Below are 25,001 nucleotides of genomic sequence, written 5' to 3' on the forward strand. Positions count from 1 at the left end.
TGCCATGGCTGTGTCCTAGCTGGCACTTTGTTCCTTTAAAATGAGCCAGAGCATTCTCAGCTCCCTTGACTGGTGTGGCAAGTCTGTGATGCTGCAGACTGATCTACCACAGGAGAGGCCAGCATGGTGTCCTGCTCCTGTGGGAAATCCAGCTGGGTGTGACCCCTGCTGCCCATCCAAGGGCAATTTTTGTCCTCTCACGCTTTGCAATATGTACCTACTTGTTGCATACACACACACAGTGCTGTAATTAAAATTCTGCTCTGATTTCCAATACAAACCATACTATTTTAGTAGAAACCTTTCCTCTGAAATACTTACATTTAGTACCTACAGTTTCTTATGATTCTTTTATTGGAAATGGAGAGAGATGTTGGTTAATTGTACTGTATTAGTTAATGTCTTATGTGTTAAAAATTGTTAACTTGGTTTGAAAGAAAAGACTCTGATTATCCAAAATCTGGTACTGATTGAACCACTGAAAGAAGTGTTTAATATATGTAAAATTTTGATGATTGCCTTGCTGGGATTTGTCTATGTTAATGAAATATTTAGATGAACCTCTTGCCCTTATTTTGCAATGTGTTCAGACCGAGCTGTCGACCAGCTGAATGCAAGCTGGTTACCCTGGCCTTTAGCAGCATTTCAGGGAACAAATGCCCTCAAGTCTGTGTTCAGAGCTGAGCACTGTTGAGCAAGGTAAGAGGATCCAGCTCCAAATTATTTTTGCCACACATGGCATAAAATAAAAATGAAGAGGTTGGAAATAGGCAAATTCCAACTTCCCTTCCATAAAAGGAAAAACTGGAGCAGGGGACAGACGAAATCAAGGTTAATGATTAATAGGCAAAGAATTTCTTGCAAAGCATTGCTAATTCCTTCTTTTTCCATCTCTTGGCAGAATTTAGCAGAACTCTCATTCAAAGAAACAAAAAATGAGAAGTTTGCAACTTTCGTTTTTATTGCTTTCTTGTATCATCATCTCAGCAAATACATATGAAGGAAACAAAAAAGGTAATATACTATTAAATATAAATACTGATCATTAACTTTTAAAAATGTTTATGCTATAAAAATGTAGTAGTATTGACTATCTGGTCATTAGGATGTTGGGTTTGGGTGCTATGTTCCCTAAAATATGGCATTTATACCTGTCTGTATTTATTGGAAAATGTAGTTGCTCATAATTATCACAAATATTTCCCAGGGGGAATCCACACATGTTGAGGTTACAGAATTAAGGTAATCTGACCTTTAACAAAGCTTCTGATCAATCTCATTTTAAAATGTATTAATTTGAAAATATTCACTGAATTGATAATGTTATAATCTTCTTGGGCTGGAATTATTCTGTGTGACAGATTTAGTCTCCTACTATGAATCAAAATTTCCAGCTACCTGACAGTGTTTAAGCTTTCATTTGCTGAGTTGCCTTATGCAGACTGCCTTTCATCTCAAGTGGATTAATATCTTTGAGTGGAAGAGATACATCTGCAGTAGGTTTTGTTGAGCAGTACTGGGAAAGGTCTTTATCACTGGCATGGTCATAGAACCATTTCCTACGCATTTGTGACGCTGATGTTCTGTCAGTATCTGCGTGACTGTTGAGCAAGACAGGACACCAAACAACTGCATTTCTTAAAACCTCTCTGATGTGATTGATAAAGATAATGCCATGTTTGACCTCATTATTGATGTATACAAAGCAAGCATTAGTTTTCCTTCTTATCTAACTGCATTTCTAATACTCTAAGTCTGGAGGGGATAAACGAAGTTTTCTCCTTGGCTGGAAATAAAGCAAGATATGCACATTCACAGAAGTATGGCCCCTTACATCAGCTGTGTTTTGTATTTTTGTTAATTTATATTAACAGTTTTAGAAACCATTTGCTACACAAATGCTTTGTATGCAAGTCATTGTGACTTCAATCTATAGGAGGAAGGACCACCTTTCTTTAAGACTGCACATTAAATTTCCCCTTGGGTTTAACTTTGAACAATATAAAATACCTGAATTAAAACACTGTGAGAAACTTCAATTAATGCCACAACTTGGCCTGGCTCACCAAACAAGGCCTGCACATCCTTCACAGTCGCTGAACCTTAGAAAGCTATTTAGAAAAGTTGACCAATTCTGTATCTTTGAGAGAACCTAAAATAAGAGCACTAACTTTAGTTTGAGGCTTCTCCCATCATCTCTGCTAAAATCTATTCAGATTCCCCTGTGTGGTTGAAGTTTAGCTCCCCAGAGATACACAAGGCAGAGAGAGGAAGTCACTGTCCCCCTGTTCTTTCACAGTCACAGGTCCTGCCTCATGCAGCTCACATTCTCCCACCCCATGACCTGTGGCACCATTTATAGCAAGGTCAGTCCCTTCACTCTCTCCATCCCCTTTCCCCTCATGACCTAGGACTCCTGTATCATGGACTTCACTTGTTTGCTCATTGCTTCTGCAGTTTGAAACCTTACTCATGGGCTACAAACAACAGGTCACATGTCATATTGGTACTAGCAGATATGCCCAACTCATAGTATGTTGAGGCAAGAGACTGATTTCAGAAGCAGAGAAGGTTTATTTCTAAAAATGCAAAAAAATCTACTGTATTTTCTTCTAGAGGCTCCCCACAGCCTAACTAGATCTGCTACAGGGAGTAGTTACCAGGCTAAAGACCCTGGTATTTCATTATGTTGAACAAAGACCCTCATCACTTGTCACTTTTAAATCAGTCCAATTCCATTCCAACTGCCCATTTGCATTAATGAGTGTTTCTGCATCTTTCACTCCCTTGGTATCCTGCTCCAATCCAACCTCAGCCACACCAGCCTTGGCCAGAACATAATTTAATTCCCAGATCTCAAAACCTTGCCTTATTTCTGTAACCATTTGACTTGTCAGCCAAGCTCTGCTTGTTCTGTGAGTGCTGGCTGTACCTGGTAACCTCGGAGAGTCATTTTCCTTATTTCACTTCTCAGTGAGGCAGATTCTTTCGCCACAATGGCAGATGCACATGATAGTAAGGTATCACCTCAGACTAAGGAAGGGAGCAAAGCTTTCAGCTCTGCATAAGAAGCCTTTTAATGCTGTCAGGTGGAGACAGCTTTCCATGAGCATTGAATCTGTTTTACCTGGATATCCTTCTACCTTGGAGCTCACTTGTTCTTGTTTTAGCAGGAAGTGCAGCATAGAACAGCACAACTATCAGGAGTGCAAAGCCTCCTCAGGGATGAGTGTCTGGCACATAATTCTAGAACAAGCAATTACCTATGAAAGAGCCAGTCTCTAAAAGAACAATCACTGTGTAAAAGTCCTACTCATTCATTTGTATCCAGAAAATAAACAATTGCTTCAATTTTTTCTTTCTGTACTGTTGTATCCACCTACACAGTAAAAGAACTCACATTACAAAATCAGAACTTATAGGAACTAGACTGCAGCAGGTAAATCAATTTAGATAGGTGTTTGTAAATATTTTTGATCAAGTTATGTACAGAAATATATATTGTAGGTTCTTATTTTATACTTAATTATGTAGAATAAGATGGAGTGCATTACCAAGCGAAAACAACACCAAATTTAAAACACACACATGGTTATTCTTTAAAAAACCACAGAGGGTTTCTGAAATGCCATGGTTTTCTTGTACATTTATATAGCAGGGAAGAAGTTTGGCATTTTTGGCAAAGGTTCATTATCTAAAAGCAGAATCCCAGAATGAGAAATAAGCACCTAAAAATAACATCTCTGAAACTGAGCCAAGATGATTCTTTCTACAAGCATGTGAAAAATACATAAGCCCTTATTTATTTTGACTCTTCTTCTGTAAACATAAAAGTAGGTGGGAATATTTTCCATTATTCCACTTCCTTGTGCAGAGCAGAGTTAGACAGTAGCTGACATGAAAATGCATGCTGTTGAGCTAGCATTTTTTACTTGATAGTCTCACAGCTGGCAGAAGAGCTGCACTTTTTTCCCCCAAAAGAGAAGGTAACATCTTAGCTATCATCCAGTTCTGCTACGTTTTAAGTACTGCAGTGCTATCATCACCTCAGTATTACACACAGGCCATAGGAATGGACTACACAAAAATGTGAATAGCTGTTATGTTTTCTTCATTCCTCAAATGGATTACAGATGCAAGAGATGTTTGGTATAGCAAATATATATCAAAGACTATATAAAATTTCTCAACAAAATGCAGTGTGTGGGGTATACCCTATCAGATCCAAAAAATTACCAAAATAATAATTTCTACCTCTTATAGCAGAAAAACTCTTAGAAACACAGAAAGCATAGAAAATTCAAAAGCCATTTAAACTGTAGAGATAGAGAACTAAAGTGAGCCCATAGAAACAAGTCTAAAAACCATTAGTATTTCTTATTAACTTCAATGGACTTATTGATCACCTCTGAAGTTTAAATTCACATCACTTCTAGTTAGATCACTTAAAGAGGGATTCAGGAGCTAAATTTTGTGACATACAAAAATAATGGTCCAAGAAGTCCTGGAATTTGAAAGTTCATACACCAGTTACACTAATGATCTATGTTATGATATTCTCAGGAAAAGTTTTGCAAAACTATTTGCTGCAATTTTCTGACTGGGTGTGTTTAAAATTTGCAGTGCTCCCACGAGTCTTAGAATTCTACCAAAATTTCTAGGATCTAAACCAGTTATTTTTCCTTTTGTCATCTGGAAAAATCTATGACTATAATTTCAGACATAAATTTTCACTACAGGATGCAAAATATAATTATAGTTTAACTAACAGAAGGCCCTTTGCTTTTCCATGAAAAGAGACAATAACAGGAACACAAGTGACAAAGGAACTATCCATGCACGAAACAACTTTCAATATTTCTACTAAAGCAAGTGACTGAACATCTTAACAAGGAGCTTAAATTCACCAGTGGATTGCAATTTGTATGACTGGAGCATTACATTCTTCTGACTATGCTGCCTGAATAGTGCTTGCATATGACACTAGAAAAACCTGAACATACAGAGCAGCTCTTGGTAATGTGGCACTGCAATCAAACTGCTTAACTGATTGTCTTTCTCAAACTAGAGAAGGCTAGAATTAGTTTTAAATACAAATACACAGTTTCAATGGAAAATAAGTATCAATAAAAACATACTGCATTAAGCACTGGGATCCTCAGCACAAGGAAAATGTGGAGTGTTAGAGTGGGTCCAGAGGCCACAAAGATGATCAGAGGGCTGGAGCACCTCTCCTGTGAAGTCAGGCTGAGAGAGTTGGGGTTGTTTAGCCTGGAGAGAGCTCAAGGGAAACTTCCCTGCAGCCTTTCAGTGCCTTAAGAGGGCTTGTAAAATGGAGGGAGAGGAACCTTTTACATGGGCATATAGTGATAGGACAAGGGGCAGTGGTCTTAAACTGAAGGAGGGTACTTTTACATTAGATAGTAGCAATAAATTCTTAGAGCATTCTAAGGCACTGGAACAGGTTGTTTAGTTGAGTTGATCCTTGGAAGAGTTCAAGACCAGGTTGGATGGGGCCCTGAGCAGCCTGACCTATGAGGGCCATCCCTGACCATGGCAAGAGGGCTGGAACTAGACAATCTTTAAGCTCCCTTCCAACTCCAACCATTCTATGACTCAGTATTAAAGAGAGCATTTTTCTTTTCTTCTGATTTTGTGGTTCACTCTAGGTTTATATTACACATTTTCGTTTAGAAAACCTAGTTATGCCAAGTCTGTGTGAACTTCAGGGTTATTAATAGGGTTGCATCAACAGCAGTGCAATAGTGATGATGTAAGTCCTACCACCATATGGTCCCCTTGAGTGGCCTTAGCACAGTGACCTTTTTCCTATGTTAGATGGAGCTAAGAGTCTGTTTGCTGAAGCTGAGTTGGACTCCTTACACAGTGGAATAGCTTGGCAGCAGGGGGATGGGCCAGCAGTCACTTCCAAGCAGCATGATTAAGATTTCCTGGCAACATGAGCAATAACTGGCAAAAGAGACAGAAGGGACCATCTATCTGCACATGCCAAGAGTGGGTGATGCAGTTCACTGCTTTGGCCATAGGCCAAATGTGAATTATGACTCTTGCAAAAAATTGTTTGATGTCTGTGCTCCAAGTTAAAATGACCTCTTTCACACTTTGTAGCCTTTCTTCTAGAAAAATATACTGGTTTTATAGTTATATTACTATGATACCTTTCTTGTTTGCTCCTTTCAATATTTAAAAAATTGCTACAGTTGCTAATATCCTCAGAAAGCATTTAACTGCATAGGATTGCACACCCTTCCACATACTCATTATAATCAGCCATCAAAAGCTTTTGATGGTGCTAAAATGCTTCTAAAACAAGATGGTTGCACAACAGGAGTTGTTGGCTAAAATTACAGAAATTCTCTGGTTTGCTTGCCCAGTCTAGTAAAATCTTTTGAATCTTTTATCAATAATACTGTTTATATTTGGGTTCCTATTTGGCCTCCAGAATTCCCGGTGTTGCTCCAAATGCAACAAATGACAAAAAAGGAGATGTAGAAATATTGAATATGAGGAAACAAGGTGTTTATACATATAATGCTCTCCAGAATTAGACCAGCATGTCCAATCTGAAACCCCAAATTTTATGAGACAAACCTTCGAACTTCTGCTGTTTTGAAATATTTGATCCGAAAAGCATTTTCTAAATTTGTGTATTGCTTACAGAGAGAGGCACTGAACCATGGAGGAGATGATGACAGAGCAGGTCCAAGGACAAAAATAAAAACATACACATATGTTTGATTTGGCTTTGTGTCTGGAATTGACAAACTGCCCTAAAATTCTGCTACACTGGCATGTTCTGCCATATCTTAATGCTAGCATTGTAAACCATTAGATAGAAACATTGCTGAGAGGAAATTTTTCATTTTAAAATCTATTCTATATTAGATCACTTGTGCTCTATTTTATTCATCTCAGGCTCAAAGTAATCTATAGTGTCAGAGTGAAGAATTTACTTACTCTTTCAAGCACCACTCTTCTCCCTTTCAGCAGCATTAGGTCATAAGGGATGTTGGAGGACATCAATTAAGGCTTAGCTCCATGTTTGCCAACCTGCATTTCCAAAAGTCACTCAAATTAGAGATTCTGTCAAATTGGGGTGGCAGTGCTGTGTATGTGTGTTCCTTAGTTGTACATATATATATATACACATATATAGATAGATACACATATACACACTATCAAAATATATTCTAATTTATTTACCAGGCAAATCACTGTACAATTAATATACTGTCCAGGTAATTATCATGTCTTGAGACTAAAACTTGTCCAGAACCTACCTTTGAGTGGAATTCCATGAGCTGTTTAAAAATACAAATAATTAAATTATGTGGACTTTCTGACAAAAAAAGGTGTTAGAAAATTATATACATACTGAAGAGGCTAGTGTTTTGGTTTCTTATATTTCCATTTAAAATTTTTTGTATGTTTTGGTGAAATAGTACTGCTAGTTTTCATATTTATGTCACTTGTACTTTTCACTTAGGATGACAGTACAAATGCCTTCAAGGTTTGCTTTTTAGGGTTTGACACTAGGAAAGGAAGGGGCATGGAAAAAGCTCTGATTTTCTTTTTGAGGAGGAAATGTTTGGGCAACATTTTTTCACTATAAAAAAAATATTTCACGAGGTATTATCCAGGTAATGCTTTCACTAGAGAGCTTACAATCATCAAAAAATTGTTTTAACAGTTAATTATTTGTAAGAATCTTGGAGTCTATTAAAACCCTTATCATTATTTTCAGAAAGACATGAAAACTACTGCATTTCTGAAACTGATTACTATTTACTGAAGCAGAATATTACTTTCAGTGCCTGAAACATGAGGAAGAAATGACAATATGAATTAGCAGTGCTCTTAGGACACAAGGGCATGACTTAACCTCCAGTTTGTCATGCCAAATACATCTCTGTAAACTATTCATCTTTCTTACTGAACTACATTACGTAAAAAATGCCCCAAAACCTTCTAGAGGTATTGAATCAAGTCCTTAGTATCCACTTGAACTCCTTTTTAATGTCTCATCCTAGACTCCAGTCCCTATTAATGCTTCAATATCACTCTTCTAGGAGTCACTAGAGCCAGCACCTTAATGACCTTTCAAATATCTGAACAATTTCTTAACTGATCCTGACTAAAATAGCTTGTCTATGACAACATATAAATTGCCACCTACACCACAGTGCTTAGCTAAACTACAAGGGAACCTGACAGCCCTAATTGCATTTAATGTGTTTATGCAAACGAGAGTAAGCAGGATGAAGCATGACCCAGAGCAGAGGTTCACCCTCAAGAACATGACTTTTACAGACTATATCTGTGCAGGGTTCCTCAAATCTGCTTTTCAAGTTAAGGACCAGCTGCAACCAGGAGACAATTAAGAGTCTTCTCTGAACACTTGAAAGTAACTCCAAAGCAGTTTCTGTATGTTTTCAAGAAACAGAGCAAATGGAGGGAATTGTGACTGGATTAAAGTTAATTCTCTGCCCTGCTCTACTGTCAGTACAGAAGTGGACTGTAGAATTAGAGTCTAGACATAAAAGGGAGAAAGAAGGGAATGGAGAATACTCAAATATAAAAAACGCAGCTACCAGAACAAAGCATTAGTGAGTGGATCCCTGCAGCACTAGAAACTACACAGAAAGCCAGCTGGCACATCATCTGAAAATCTACTGTGGTCTCTATCCATCATGCTTACCTTCTGCTTACCCAGGAATAGAAAGTAGAGCTTGTTCTTTTAATTGGGAACAGGTTTTTTGTAAGGAACATCATAAATCATTGTTTTCTTAGTAGATGACATCAAATGGTCATGAAAGCTGAGATACTAATGAGGTGTTTTGACCAGAAATCCCAATAAAGCTCTGGAAAGGTTCCCACACTAAACATTTCAGTGAGCAGAACTGAAGTTACTCTTCTGGTTTTCATTCCCACTACAATGCAATTCAGTCATCTCTCCTCCAGCTGGGCAGTGAGTGCCTCGTTATGCCCAGGCTCCATGGCTGACTGCAGTGCTCTGCCATGGAACAGTGACAGCAGCTGGGCCTTCACCACCAAGACAATTCCCCTGTTCCAGCTGACCTGTACTTACTGCTCTCTGGGCCACACCAAGGTAGGAGAGAAAAAAGAAACCCTGAAAGCATCCTCTAGGCAACAGCATTTCAAACACAGTGAAATACAAAGAGAATGTGTGCTAAGCATGAGATTTTGCTTACTATGCTTCTGCCTCCATTCTATACCAGGACACAGAGCACTGTGAGGTTTCCACATGTTTCTTAGGGCACAGAAGCCTTCAGGATTCACTCTTTCCAAAAACTTAATGTGCCTTCCCTCTCTGTCAGAACTCTACCTCCATCCCAAGAGCAATCTCCACACTGTTTCCTGGAGAGGGAGTTCAGCCTGATCCTGATGTATGCCATTAAACAGCCTCAGTTTCTTCTCACATGCTCTGTGACCACAATGTGATCTTTTACTTTAATATGTTAATTTAAAGGAACTGCAACTTTTGTAAGAAACTTCAGCCAAGAAATGTGTCCCTCAGAACCTTCTGGCTTGGTAGTGTCAGTGTCATCCTAAAGAATGCAAGGGAGATTTGGACCTAGAGCAAACTTACAGTCTTTGATCCAGCTCCCAGAGGAGACACTTGTACTGCGTACTATTTTAATCTCCCTAAATCAGCTCACAGGAAGTGGCAATGGGAAGGGCAGCTGAATACATTGTGTTCTATCTGAAATTTCAGGTAGCAGAAATTAGCACAACTATCACTGAGATTCTTAGAGAATAAAAATAAAACCAGGAGTATGATGTACTATTCCATCTGAGAGGAATTTTTGCACATCCCTTCTCCCAAACCCATCTCTGGAATTTTAGTAAATTCGTAGGATTTAGGCCTTGGATTAGAATTTCTCTTATGATCCCATGCCCCTTTCTATCTTTCTATTGTAGGTTATGAATATTGTGTATATTAATTTAAAATGTTCTACTTTACAGAACATTAAGTGCTAGTCAATTAATTCCACTGGTGATAACTACTTGGCCTTAAGATGTCTCTTGCTATTCATTTCAATAAAATGTTACTCCCCTGAATACCATGAAAGAGCTGATATTTATGGCCCTACCAAAAATATTTAAATTATAAGTTATTTTCCATCTATGAAGTATCAATGCTAGTTTCTAAACTGGCTTTAGAAAAGATATCACTTTGGATACTTTGAATATGATAATCCTGATGTGCAGGAGGAAACCAAATTCTCAGACATCTGCTCAGGGCCTGGGTACTCTGAGCTGAGAAGGATTTCTCACAGTATAGGCATCAGAGCAGCACTTAGCACCCTGCAAACCCAGCACTTCATTGCTTCTGATCTCCCTTTCAGACATTCTGGACCAAGTCCAGAGCAATCCAAACAGATTAATCTTGTGTCTATAACAAGTGATTGAAGGATCTTTTACAGCTCCTCTATAATTCACTTTGTCACAATTTGGCTACTGGCTACCTGTGTTTCTGTTTTTCAAATTCTACACAGCCACACAACTAAACTCTTGTACTACAGAACACTCTGGATCCCCAGAATCTCCAGATGGAAGGCTGCCTGTTTCATGTATCTCTTCATTTCATTAAAATGTAGTAGCTTTCCCCACAGACCTTCTGTGAGCTGACACTGCATTGGGTGTTTCCACACTGGTTGTATATTGCACTCTCTGGGATGGTGTGGGTAGTTGGAAAATGTAGCAAACCAGTATTTTCCCTCTTGCTGTGCAGCAAGTTAGTCCCTCAATACACATCTGTGTTCCTGATTAAGCTTAATTGACTGTAGTAAGGCAATCAAACGTGAATATTTTTTGCTTTTTGATTTCTAGGATACTCTTTAACAGCAATGAAAATGAGACTAAAGAGATTCTGTACCTTTGCAGCTCTGGGGAAAAGCAAGGCCTCAAATACTTGACTTTTTGTGCTTTGTACTTCACCAGTCCAGTGCTGGCAGACATCTTAATGTAAAGGGAAGGACTGGAGTTCATGGCCCTCGTGGTGACATTATCAGCTTCAGCAGCCCTTCCCTCTGGCCACTGCTGCCAGAGGGCTCCCTCCCCACTGTGCCAGCACAGCTCCCTGCAGCCACACAGTGATCACAATTCCTCTTGGAGCCAGTCAGCTTGGAAACTGATCCAGCTCAAAAACAATCCTATTTTTTCTTGGTCATCCTACTTTTTTAGCTGGATAAGCTCCCTGATCTTGTTCACTCTGCAGCTAAGGGACCAGTTGTGGTGGGGCAATGATGGGACTGCAGGAGGTCAGGAGTGGGTGGGTGGCAGTAGGGTAGGGAAGAAATCTGCTTGGAATTGCTTGGGCAGCACTGAAGCCAAAAGTCTAGTTAGGAACAAAACACTGAGTCACATTTTTTTAACTTCAATTTTTTATCCTGAATTTAAAAAATAAATAAATCTGCTGCCTTACCAGTGTTTCCATCATCCAATTAAGCCTTTATAGGCATTTAAAAAAACCCTTTCCTCAAATTTGACTGATTTTCAAAAATAACTTTAGCAAAAGAAAGGAAAGTCAGAAAACCCCCTAATTTATCATTCCACCTCATAAAGTGATTCATTTTTTCTGGCTAGCATTAATAAAACTTATATTAGAAAGGTCTAGGGCAATATCCCTGAAAATACAATTGTTTTCTGCACCATCAGCAACCTATTATCCAGATGAATTAAAAATTTCATACTTTAGAGCTTTTTGTGCACTTGCTCAAATTACTGCTTTCATTTTCCTCAGACCCTCCATACATATTTCAGCAGAATAACCACAGAAAAAGTACCAAAATTAGAGAGACAAGGTTTAATTTTGACTAATCCAATTCCTAATCTAATGCTTTCCTATTACTATTTCTAGTTTTAATAAGGCTATTTAGACTAAAAGAGAAATCCCTTTAATAATGGAATTCTGGTGTAGTATTTTTGGGAGGTCTCTTTGCCTTTTTTTCCTCTTGATTCCCCAACACCAATCCCTTCTTTTTCATTCACACACAAGCACTCACTTGGTAATTTTATGTGATCACTAAACACAGAAACATGTAGGCATGAGTGTCCCTAATCAGACACACACAGAAACAAAATCTCTGTCCTTCAAGGACAGGGCAATTTCTGTCAGGCATTTTAAAGCCAAGGCAGGTCATTGAAGTTATTATTAGCACTAATTAGCACTCCCACAAGCTGTTGAATTCTTCACCTGCAGCCAAAGGGCACTCAATATGGTGCACAATTTGCTCTCATCTTTGAAAGAATCAGAGAACTTGCTCCTCTTTAGGAACATGAGACTGCTCTATTGCATGTGAATAGGCCTTTGATAAAACTGCATCTGATCCACGTACCAAATTATCTGCAGAAGCAGAGATATGACGAAACTGTTCCAAAACAAAGGAATGCTACAAATGTCTAAACAGACTCTTAGTCAGAAAAGGAAGACATCTGGTCTTAATGTAGTGGTGCTATATTTTACCTTTCTATCAGGTTACAGACAATTCATACCCCACTCAGTCACAGAGCTGTTCTTTTAATGTAGTGTTTTATGTAAGACTTTGAAGACAAGTCTGTATGAAAACTGAATTTTTGCCCTTGTGAGCAGCCTCTCTTGAGAATGAGAGAGATCTGAACTGAATCACTGAGCTCCAAATAAAACACTGCTCCTAATTGTGACAGTGGCTAAGAAGTGCTGAAAGCCCAGTGAGCCATCACTTTTGTATGTTAGGCACATTTCTAACAATGTGTCATAACAGGGAAGCCTGGCAATAACTCTCATTAGTCCAAAGCACTGCTTCAGAGCAGTTGCAGGATGTATTTGAAAGAGGGGAGAAAGAAATGTGTTAAAATCAGCTATTTTGGGTCTATGATATAACTGCCAGTATGACCTTTAGAGATAGTTTTTCTACAAAGAGTAATTGTAGCAGGAGTCAAAAGAATAACATATCATCCAAAATAAAACTAGCAAATATTTATTATAGAACTTGCTATGTGGGAAGGAGGCACCAAAAGGATTCACCTCCAAAAAGAAGTCACTGTCCTCTCTATGGCAAGAAGTTGCAAACAACTGGAAGCCTCAAAAGACAATAGGCAAGATGTATCTCCAGCTACCAACCCTTTCAAAGTGAAAAGCACAGAGTGAGAAACACAGAACAAACACTGCTTTAAAAAAATCCAAGGCCCAGCTCAGTGCAGACAGACACATGGCAGCCCTTCAGGAGCTGGACATGCAAGCCACCAGCTGTGGCTTCATCCACATCAAATCACCCAAACTGGGGCTGCCTGTGTCACTCTGAGCTGTGTTCAAGTTTGTGTCTGTCACAGAGGCTGCAGCTTCCCCAGCAGCTCCACTTGGCAATGCACTCTCCCACATTTTCATACAGCCAAATGTCAGCTCACAGAGTGGGAATAAGGCCCTGGGATATGCCTCAGTTCCTCCCACATGACACCACACATCAGCTTTGTGGCTGCACTGGTCAGCCAGCCCCTTTGGTTTTTATAGCATCCTTAAGGTAGCACTCACTATTTTAACAAACAACTGCACAATTCTGAAACACCAATAACATCAATGGTCACAATTTTAGCACGATCACTATGGTTACCTCTGCTTTCAATTAGACACCAAAAAACCTCCTGAGCCTCTAGCTACTTTGAGAGTATTCAGTGTGACAACTGGAATCCTTCTTTTTAGCCTCCTTGTCCCATTCTCTAATAACTTTCTTTGTCACACTAAAGACAGCAATGCATTTCCTCTAAAACTAATAGACAAGTAGCATCAAAATTCTGGCCTGCACTCGCTCAGTGATAGTGCCATTATGAAGATGAACAAGGACACTGCTTTTTTATTTGTCTTGAAAAGGAAGTGCCACAAACTGAGACATGACGCTGACAACAGAGTATCAGTCTTTTTTCGTAATTTTCAACAATGCACATTTTTAGCGTTTTCATTATTTAGACACTTGATTTCCTGACTCCAGGGCACAGCTAACAAGGTGTATTTTTGGGAACGCATAAATGACGTGATCTATTTCTTTCAGTATCGTGCCAGCAGCTGAAGTGTAAAATAATTGCCTGGACATGCATTGAGTAGTTTCATTTTGTGAAGTAATTAGGATAATGGGAATTCTGGAACTAAGTCTCTGGACATCTGAGTAAAATCAAGCCTTTTAAACATTATGACAGAAATTAATGTCAAATGTACCAGGACCATTTTACCTCACAGAGACAAACCTCTCTACAGAAACAAGCACTACTAACTCACAGTTAACTCAGAAAGGGAAAAAGAATAATTTTCTAACTCATTGTGATGATTCTAACCCAGATGGCTCATTGATAAATCATTTATACGGTTACAAAGTCAAGTAAAGTTTGCTGAGCACTGACAGTATACCAGGGTCCTGGGATGCCTTGGATATCCATGTAGAGATTCTGTTTACCAAATAAACAGCTGGATACATTCAACGAATGAGGACAGTGCTTATTTTAGGAGACATTAAATATGTTTTTCAGCCTGTTTCAAAAAAAAAGTTGTACAAAATTAGAGAACTGAAAACAAAACTCTCTGTTTGTTGTTGTGACATAAGGGATTGTGATTCTGGTATCTCAGGACTAGAAGGCGTGTGTACCACCCTGCTCACTGAAGAACTTTAAAAGTGAAATAATCAAACATACAATGCATATTTATAAGCAGCCAAACTCAGCTAAGTTGTGTATGAGCATTGGTGTTTCGCTCTCAGTTTCACTTAATAAGGATTATTCACTCAAAATCACTTCCACTAAATTGAGAACCATGTGTTGCTGTTGTATATCTGGACTTTTCCCATACCTTCTAGCACATATCAGTTCAAGTGTTTAAGACATTAAATATACTTTAGTAGAACTGCTGTCATCTCAGAGGAAGAATGAGACCCTATAAGAATCTGCTTTGGCACACTTTGCTGTTGGGCAGTACATCTCCTGGTGACCTGGGAGGGTCAGCATAGTAAAAGGAATGGTAAAAACCAGGACATTATAAAGTACATAGAAAACAACCAATTAAAGAACTTCAGACTTTGCTTTTCATACTTAATCTCTAATGTCAATATATATAGCCTGTCTTCATCACCAATGCAAAACTGAGGAAAACAATGCTGAGGTAGCCATGTTTAAAATAATGCTTTAAATTCTCTCTCCTATATCAGAAGAATATAATCTTAACTGCTCTTAGTGACATTTTCTGTTAGAAAAATCAGTTCTCTGTTTTCATCAGCATTGACACATATTGTAATCTACTGTGCATCAGTTAGATATGAGCCACCACACAAAGAAATGACACTGATCATTAGCCACTCATCATGGAACAAGATGGTGAGCAGGATTCTAAAAGGCAAGAATTGTTTGCAGTTTCCACTATTACTCAAATCAAATGTTCCAATTCCTTACTTTTCAAACCAAAAATAATGTTTCCCTCTGATCACTTTCAGTTTCCCTATTAGGAGTTACACAAATTGCTTGATAAATTATGACCTTTTCTTAACAAGGTATCTTTCAACAGTCAGGGGAAAAGCATTCAAGAGCAGCAGATAAAATTTTACATAAAAGTCTACATTAATGACTCTTATGTGATCACACTGGTATTCTGGATCTGCTCAAATCCAGTGATTTTTAGCAGTTTGCTCCATTCCATAAAAATCACATGTAATCTAAACTTCAGTGACTTCACCATTTCTATCAAGTTTGCTCCTGGAAATAATCCCATCAGAGGCACAAGACAAAAAGAGATTTGTTCAAGAGATTTAAATTTAGGTGGTTTTCAAAATTAGGTGTTTTTTAAAATATGGGCATTCCCTACAATCTCCAGTCATGACCAGTAAGACAGAAAGCAGAAAGACAATTCTTGAATATATTATTACATGAAGTTTAGGCCCCTGAAATCAAGCTACACTCTTAACATCCCAACCAAGTTTGTAAATTATGCTATTCCCTAAGAAGTTTCTTGCTTTGGGAAGTAGTCAGATAAAATATTCATGTTCTCAAATAGAACTGCAAATAAAAAAATAAGTAAGGGCAGGCTGTCAGTAGTGCTTGCAATACGGTACAAAAATATGAATGAAAGAAATAGAAAATGGCATGCCAAGAGGGGAATTTGAAAGCAATTTAAGAGATTTATTTCCTTCTTGGTTTTTACTTCTTCACTGGGTTCAAAACTAATTTTTATTAAATATCTCACTTGAGACTGAAAATAAGTTCCCCAAATATGATAAGCAAGAAAATATGATAAGCATTTTCTTTCTGCTTTGTTGCACACTCCAATGCAGTATTGTGACCAAATATGAAAACAGAAGAAAGAATTTTGTATTTAATCCACGGCCTCCCTCAGCTTCCAAGAGAGTATAAAGTTAAATACTAAAAGAATATGGTGTATAAAAGAGCAGAATTGTGTTTTATTTAATCTATTATATCTTCTTTAAAGTATTCTCTAATTGCTCTAACTACTATTTCTTCTTCACTGGCAGCTATTAATCTTGCTATAGATTATAATTACCACGTTTAGATCATGTCACTGCAAGATGTCCTGCAGTGCAATAGGAGCAGGTCTGAGCAGTGAGACATTTGGTGTTAAACACCAAGGTGAGCCCACAGAGGCCTCTGGGGCAGGGGAGTGCTGGGAACCACTCTGGACTGGTTCTGCTCTCGTGCTGGGGATGAGGATTCATGGGAAGCTGGAGCTCATCAGCTGCAGTCTAAAAGCACAGGCTTTGGTGTGGATTAGCTTTAAGGAGGCTGCTTTGTGTGCCCAGATCATTCCCCAGTACAAACCAAAGCATGGGGAGATGGGGGGCTGCTTTCAAGTGCACTCCTGGAGAGTTCACTCATCCTGGTGTGAACAAAAACCTTTCGTAGCTGCATCTCACTTGTACTTCCATTTGAGCAAAATGCCTCTTCTCCTACAGACAAACTCAATGCCTCTTTCATGACACAGACAAACTGTTTGCCCAGGCACTTGCTCTTTTCATCTAATTGGCTTGAGAACATAAGAATAGGCTTATCTTTCCAATTATGAGGAATTAGTAAATCATGAGTCTTGAAATGGAAATTGAAATGATGCAATTAAATTCAGATAATAACTTTATTTCCAGATATATTTTCATTCAAAAGCAACTTTAAAAGGTCTCATCGCTAAGATGAATGGCTAACAGCCAGGCTGAGCAGGACTTTCACTTTTAAAAGGATGACATGTCAAATCTACATAATTTTGTTGGTTTTTAAAACGTTTTTTACAATGTCTAAAATTTTACACTGTGGCTGAAACATATAACAAGCAGCAAGTAATTGGATACAATACAGTTACACAGCACTGTGAGATTTTCTGAGAAACTATCAATAACAGAAAAAACTTCTTTTTTTTCCTAACAATAATTTGTACAGCTTGTTTCCTTTTTTCTTTCCCTTGATGGTATGTCTGGCAAATTTTTTTATAAAGAATCCCCTCCATCTCCTTGAAGGTAAATTTTTGTTTGAGTAAATGTAGCAGAGCTCTCACAAAACTCAATGGTTTCACACCAACTCCGTCTCTTTGCTACTCCTTGTTCCCACACCAGGCACAGCTCCCACTGCAGCCTGCACTGCAAACCTTCCTCCCCTGAACCACAAACTAGCCAAGGATTCCTGGGAGCCACCCCCCCTGATGGATGCACTTTTCTTTCCAGGGAGGCTACTTATAACACTTCTGATGTAAAAAAACCACCACCACAAAAAAAAAAAAACCAACAAGAAAAAGGAGGAGGGAGGAGATAAAAGCTCATTAATAATGAGATCCCTTGACTGCTGCTGCAGCTCTGTGCCTGCCTCCTGCCACACAGGCTCTCTCCTTTCATTGCCTTTCATTGCAGGGCTGGAGAACACCTGGTGCCAGAGCAAGAATGGACAAAGTCTCCACACTGAAGGTTTAGGCTCCTTTAAAATAACTATGAAACGTGGCTGTATCCATAAAAATGTATCTTAGATTTATTTTATAATGAGCTCAATTCTTCCCAAATCTATTTATAAATTCCTTCATCTTATGCACGCTGAGTATCTTGCTAACAACTTTTTATTTTTAGAAGATTCCTTTGCCTGACAATTTTGCAGACTCTACTCAAACAGTCTCCTGATAAATTCAAATTAAAAACTTGATAATTAAATACAGAGAAGTATTTCATCCTGTCATAATGGCTGACTGGAACATCAGAAGCTGTTACAAAGAGAATGGTTTGTCTCCAGAGCAAAAAAAAAAAAAAAAAAAAACCAAAAACCATAGCAAGCCTGAGTTCAAGAAGCATTTGGACAGTGCTCTCAGGCACATGGTGGGATTCTTGGAGGTCCCGAGCAGGGCCAGAAGTTGGACTCAATGATCCTGCTGGGTCCCTTCCAACTCAGCATATTCTGTGATTCTATTAAGCTTGTCTGCTTTAATTAATCTGTTGCAAGACCACTTTTAGAGGAAGGCCCAGCCACCTAGGCAAATTTTAGGCATCCTCCATAAGGTTTGGTGTTTGAAGAGATGTCTATTCTCTCATTTTGCAGTAACATTGACTCAGATTCCAGCTCTCTTTCTCTTCTTGGCCAAGGTGCTGTTTTCCCCTCCACCACAGAGACTATGGTCCTCAGCTAACAGCTCCTGTGCTGTGTGACAAATTTCTCTGTGTACTAATACATTTTATCCACAGTTTTTAGGATTTGCAGTTAGATTAAAAGACAAACAGAACAATACAAATAGAGAATCCCCCAAACAAAGTCCTTATTTGCTGAGCAATACTTTTATCAGAGATCTCATAAGTCACTTAAAGCTTGTCTCTGTCTCCAGACTTCATATTTCTTTCTCCACAAGATACTCTGCCCTCCTTTTCAATACAGTCTGCACAGTCCTACTGAAAGTTAACTTTATATTCAAGCTGGCAAAAGGTCAGCTATTGTGTCCTCTCTGAATACTGCTTTTATCTGACAGGTCTATGAGTCAGCAACATATTTCTTAAATACTCACTTTTAGTATCACATGCACAACCACTACAGCCTCTCGTTCAAATGCATGATGTTCAGAGAACATGCCCTGGGCATGTCTAGTCCCACACTAATACAGCAGCAGCAGGATTTAAACTCATAAAGGCTCTTACACATATCTCAAAGCTACATTGACTTTTAATTTCTGCCTCCAGACAGAGTTCTCTTTCCCAGCTGCAGAGAGCAAAGCACACCAGCAGTTCAGTGCCAAGCTGGTAGGTGTGGGAAGGAAGGAGGCGGCGCAGGATGCTGCTCTAATGGAATCAGCGTTTGCACACCTCCAGCACATCCCCTGCAAATGCAAAGTGTGCCCCATTGCCTGGGCATGTTCCCTGCATGCTGGCCAAAGTCTATCTGCTGACACATCCCCATCCTGCAGAGCCAAGGAGAAGATGAAGAAGGCTGACTCAACTCTAATCTGTTGCCTGGGAGGTTTAGGGTGCCTCAGTGCCAGGGAGCAGCTCTCTGCCCTAGGCTGAGATGCCACTGTAGGCTTTGTATGTTTGACAGCCAAACTACACTCAATAGGACAGAGCAGCCCTCTGGCTGAAGGAATAGAGGAATTAGTAGAAGCTGGTGGCTGCTGCTGCCCCACACCTCGCCCTAGGCTGTCTCTGCCCTTTGGGATGATTTTGCAGACACACCATGGACCATGCTTTGTGTCCAGAGGAATACACGCTCCAAACAGAACTATAGCAAGACTATGACTCAAACAGTTTTAAGGTTTTATTAATAACCTGTTCAAGAAAAACAATGAGGAATCTATGAAGATTTTTTTTCATAGTTTTGCCCATTCAACTTCCATTCCAGACCCAGCTGGGACTGGCCTGGGGACTCTTCTTTATTACAGCAGATAATAATATGCCTTTAGAAGATGATGAACCAACTTTGGGCTATACTGTTTCCATCTGGACTTCAGAAGAGCAGAAATATAAATGGATGATCAGAACTCCACTGGAAACTTTTGACTTAATACAAGGATTGTTTCTCTCAACTTTATGTCAGGGACAAAAGAGATAAGTGAATGTGGACTAGAAATTTTTCTCACGGCAGGTTTATGGTCCTTCTATTCTCCACTTCTCTAATAAGAATGAATAATTTAATTCTATCTAGAATTTAAAGGGAAATATTTAAATTATATTTATTTTCTCTTCCACATATATTTCAGGCATATATTTTGGATAAATAACATTTTATTATCTATATTTGCCAGGAAAAGCTGAGCTCAGACAACTCTATTGGGAATACATAAATTATTCTGCATATGTGAAGGAAACAGAGACCATTCTGCAAATCACTGAATAGATTCCAACAGATAAAGAACAATAAAAACTAAATTTAAAAGTCACACATTTTTGATAAATTCATTGTTACTTCATTTCCTCTCAATTCTAGCTGGAATTTCAAACATACTGAAGCACTGTGAGAAATACTGCCCTGCCCTTGTGACCTCTCTTAGGATTTCTGGAATGCTTCTTGCATGTTCTGAAGTTCAGTCTGATACACCAGGAAATACACATAAAAATATTTTGATGTGAAAACTGCAGCTCAGTTAAGTGTGGCAGCCTAGCAAAGTTCAGCTGACAAGGGTGGCTGAGGATCTCTCAGGACAGTTTTATAAAATGAACCAGTATGACAGAGGTTGTACAAACAACTGCAAACCTTTTATGTAACCCAGTTATTCTACTTGTCCTGAAGAGCTCTGTCCAGACAGTGTGGCAGCTACAAAACATGTGTGGAGCAGAGCCTGTCCCCAAAAATAATCTTATACCAGTGTAAGAGTATTAGGTTTAATAAAAGTTAATAAAAAGTTAATAAAAGCCAAAACATCACTACTTCCATTCCCAAAAAGCCCTTGTCCAGGATTAAGTAAATTGTAAAGCTGCTAACAAAAGAAGCAATAAAGCTGAGAGACTAAGAACTGTGCTTGGGACAAAATGAATATCCATTTTAAGGAATAATTCTCCCCATATTTCAACAAATGTAATCCCAAAGATGGCTACAACACAAAGCACCACCTCAGGTCTGCACAGCACCACAGAAATTAGACTAAGTGCTGCTTAAAGTTAAAATTCAGAATACTTGGAATATCAGCCCTGTCATTACACAGAAGCATAATTACAGCTAATTACCTTAAAGGTTAGGAAAGAACCTGTGCAAAATAAAGGAAGCTCTTTCTTCTGTTAATGGAAGGTTTGGCTAATAGATTTGTCAGGTCCAGGTAGAAGAACATGTATTTATCTTTTAAAAATAACGTGCCCTTTATGTGAATCTATAGCAGAAAAATATGGGAGTTATTAAAACCACTGTAGAGGGGTAATAGATGGTTCTAATTCAAAATGAACTGAATAGAGTATGACTTTTGCTGCTTGCAGTGGAAGTTGTTTAGTCTAGGCAGTCTCCCATAAATCTGAACAAAACCCATGACAGTGCTGCAAAACAAAATGAATAAGAAAGGCAACAAAGAGCTTCACTTTCATTTCTAACAACTGAGGCAGCCCCATGGAAAACATGTGATGTATCTCCAGCTGACAGACACAGGGCCTGAGAAGCAATAATATACACCAGCTATCAGCACAGTTGCATATGGATTATCTATGGTCAGAGAGACATGTTTCCACAAGATAACCCAACTGGCCAAAAAAAACCCCAAACAACAACAACCCCAAAAACCCCAGACCCATCTGACAAACAGCAAAGTCTAAAATGTCAATTTAATCATTGAATGCAATCACAACAATGCCCCATCAGCGATATTAGACATGATGCTGGAAAGTTCAGAACAGAGGCAGCTGCCCAATGCTGTGAAAGACAGCAGCCAAAGTGTGCCCCACATTGAATTTGATTATAAATTCTCACTTTGTCTGCATTGTCCAGGTTGCACCAGGAATACTCAAAATAGGGAGGACACAATCACAGCACTGAACTAAAATAGGGATGGAGTGGTGTTGGGGGGGTGTTTTAGCTTTTTTCTTTGAAGTTCTCTTTGACTTTCCTTTCATCAATTAGCTCAGTATAAACTGGGGTTTGCTTTCCATAATTAAATAATCCTAAACCATCTTCTGGCACTTTCCACTGGCTTGTCACACCCTCAATGGTTGACTGAAGTTATTGATTTTTCTTTCTTTCTTTAGGTTAAGGTAAAGTCACTTTAATCACTAAGGGTTTACAGAATAAATAGTTATAGAAATTACTAATTTAGTACCTTTCTAACATTTTGGCAGAAATACAGAAACATTTTCATTCACAGGAAAATAAACATAATTTCTCAGTTGCTAATGAGAAATATTTACATAAAATTCATAGAAAATCATTCATTCTATAAATCTAATAATTCAAATATTCTATCAGTCTGTTTACCATAGCTATAGCTACCATAAACTTTATTAGGACAAAGTTGGTTTTTTTAAAATTTCCACACCAGAGGCAAGTTATTACTTGGAAAAAAGAAAAGACAGCAGTAAACTTACCAAGCTAGATCTCATGTCTGCTGTGTCACATGGCCAAACTCACATGCTCAGTCAATACAAAAGGACTCACTGACCGAGACTTCCCCCAGTATCCTCCCAATCTACTGCCCAATAGTTTCAGTCTAGTAAGAACTATTTCTGTGACAAATTTATTTTTTTGCCAGAAATAAATTTTTCAAGTGTCTGATCAAGCAGTAAAAAAATTATTGCTGGCAACATTCTTTCCTTTATTTTTATAAACATTTTACATTTTATTGATCTTGAACAACAGTTTTTCTTAAATTAAACATACTATGTTAGCTTTTAAGGAGAATAAAACAACACCCATAACTGCCTGGCAAAAAATCATCCTGTGTTCATTTCTTTTCTCATTACAGAACAGAAAGAAAATTGTTATAGTTATTACAACTGAGGTACATGATGTGCATCTTTGAGAGGGAAAACTCAGCAGCACAGGCAAGAGTCTGATGTGCTGTGCCAGGGAATGTGGATGCACAGACCTTTGCCTCCCTGTTATCATTAATTCCCACATTGTCCCAGATATCAGGATGGACACACATTATCCCTCTCCATGGCTATAGGAAGAGCACAAGAACAGTGAACTGACACAGAATATTTCTGCTATCATTATACCCTGTCAGTAAAGCTGTCATTATTCCCTGTCAGAATGCAGTTGTTGCACATTTCCTTAACTAAAAATTGTGTCCAGCTGTCCATGCTGGTTTTGTTACACTTATGAGCCTTTTTCTTCAGCTAAGCCCAAGAAAACCGTTGCCCTATTGGATTTTCCTGTAGATTTTTTTTCCTGCGTTTTTCAACAGAGGAAGGAACAGTTCTCAGGAGAGCCTGAGAACTGGATGGTGAGGACTGTGGCACATGCCCCCTTGTCACAGTGCTGTGGGGTTCATTCAGCAGGATTCACTGGCCTAGCAGCAGCTGCAAGGGAATTTGGGGTTCATTAGTATGCTGGTGATGCTCAGCTTATTTCCTATTTTTTACCAGAAATGTCATTCTCTAGCCAAGATGCAGACATGAACGAGAACAAACTTGGCTGGAGCTGACTCTGCTGTGGACAAAGGCAGTGCTGGCAGCTGGCACTGAACTGTTCACGTTATTCCAGCCTAAAAATCAGTACCCACTCTGAGATCACTTCTTGCATCATGCAGACTTTTACTGATGAAGTTAGCAGAGGTGATGATGAATTTGGTTTGATTTTTCACTGTCAAGTCATGAAGACATTCAGGGAGACTGGAGAGTCTTCAGCTCTAGAACTTGCTCTGATGACAGGATGGATGTCCCATGTGCAGCATTACACATGTCACTGTGCTATATTTAGTTGCTTTGCTATATGACAGGGGAGATTTGAATTGTCTGTCTGAGCATGTGGATTTTCTCAGTCCATATAAACAGCACAATGCAATAGGAGGCTATATGTTCTAAAGCAAATATTAAACACAATGTGTTTTTAAAAATTAGGATCTGATATGAATGTTTACTGGATATTATCAGAGCTTTGAAGGGATGGACCAGAGGGAAAAGGAAATTATGCAATGAACTGGAGAGAGGAGACATAGAAAACAAAATGTTCTGGCAGTGTATAATACATTATCACCTTCTGTGACTTAGCCACATAAACTATGACTATTATAGCTTTGTTTTTATGCAAAAACTTAGCTCTGAGAATTCTAGGTTGAACTCAAATATAGTGCCAAATAACAAGGCTGATAAATTCACCTACTTGGTGTTCCAGGCATGACATGAAGAGGCAAATAATTCTGTTTATCTTCTGACTGTACTACCAGGTTGGTCACTAGAGATTAACAAAATGATGGCTTAGAGATGAAAGAAAGCCTTGGGATAATTAGAGAGCTTTCTGTTGTTCAATAAAAGCAAACAATTAGAAATTATTCCTGGGCACAAAAATTTGATAAATTGATATTACTGCTTGCTAGAAGATGACAATAAAATGCATGAGTTCTATATATTTATAGCTAATTTCTGTATACTTATACTATAGTGAAAAGATTCTGATGTCCACAGTAAAACTGAGTGAGCATCACACATAAGCCAATATACCTGATCTCCACCTAAGTGTAAGGAATGAAGAACAACTATCAGTAAGGCAGTTTTCCAGAAGTTAGCAAGTGATTGCATGTATGTGCCTCAGGCCATGAACAAACATCCTTGGTCAGTCAAGGAATACTGCTGGTAGCACTCCACCCACTTTTATCATTTTCTGACAGCTACCACTTTCATCCAACTCCTGTAGGAGATCAGTTCAGATAAACATGCCCAAATTTCTTTCAAGCAATATAAATTAGACCAGTTTAAACAGTTAAAACAGGTGATGTGAGGTAACCTAGCTGATTTTCCTTGCAGCAAAAGGGCAACATTGGAGCACTGACAACAGAACAGTAAGGGTGGTAATTTCTGGCAGGTGGGAGGTGACAAAAACCTGGAGGTGGTAACCTCTTTGGTGGT

General features: G+C 38.6%; 1 protein-coding gene across 1 annotated transcript in view; it reads left to right on the forward strand.

Moving 5' to 3' along the window:
- The window catches only part of LIPC (lipase C, hepatic type), a 70,285-nt gene that overhangs the window by 16,195 nt on the left and 29,089 nt on the right, over positions 1-25,001 (forward strand). Inside the window, exon 2 of the mRNA XM_041469311.1 lies at positions 902-1,014. Coding sequence (XP_041325245.1) covers positions 936-1,014 — 79 coding nt within the window. The 5' untranslated portion in view covers positions 902-935. The remainder of the gene's footprint in view (positions 1-901; positions 1,015-25,001) is intronic.

This window comes from Pyrgilauda ruficollis, unplaced genomic scaffold (assembly GCF_017590135.1).
Source record: "Pyrgilauda ruficollis isolate IOZ18807 unplaced genomic scaffold, ASM1759013v1 scaffold23, whole genome shotgun sequence".
Lineage (NCBI taxonomy): Eukaryota > Metazoa > Chordata > Aves > Passeriformes > Passeridae > Pyrgilauda > Pyrgilauda ruficollis.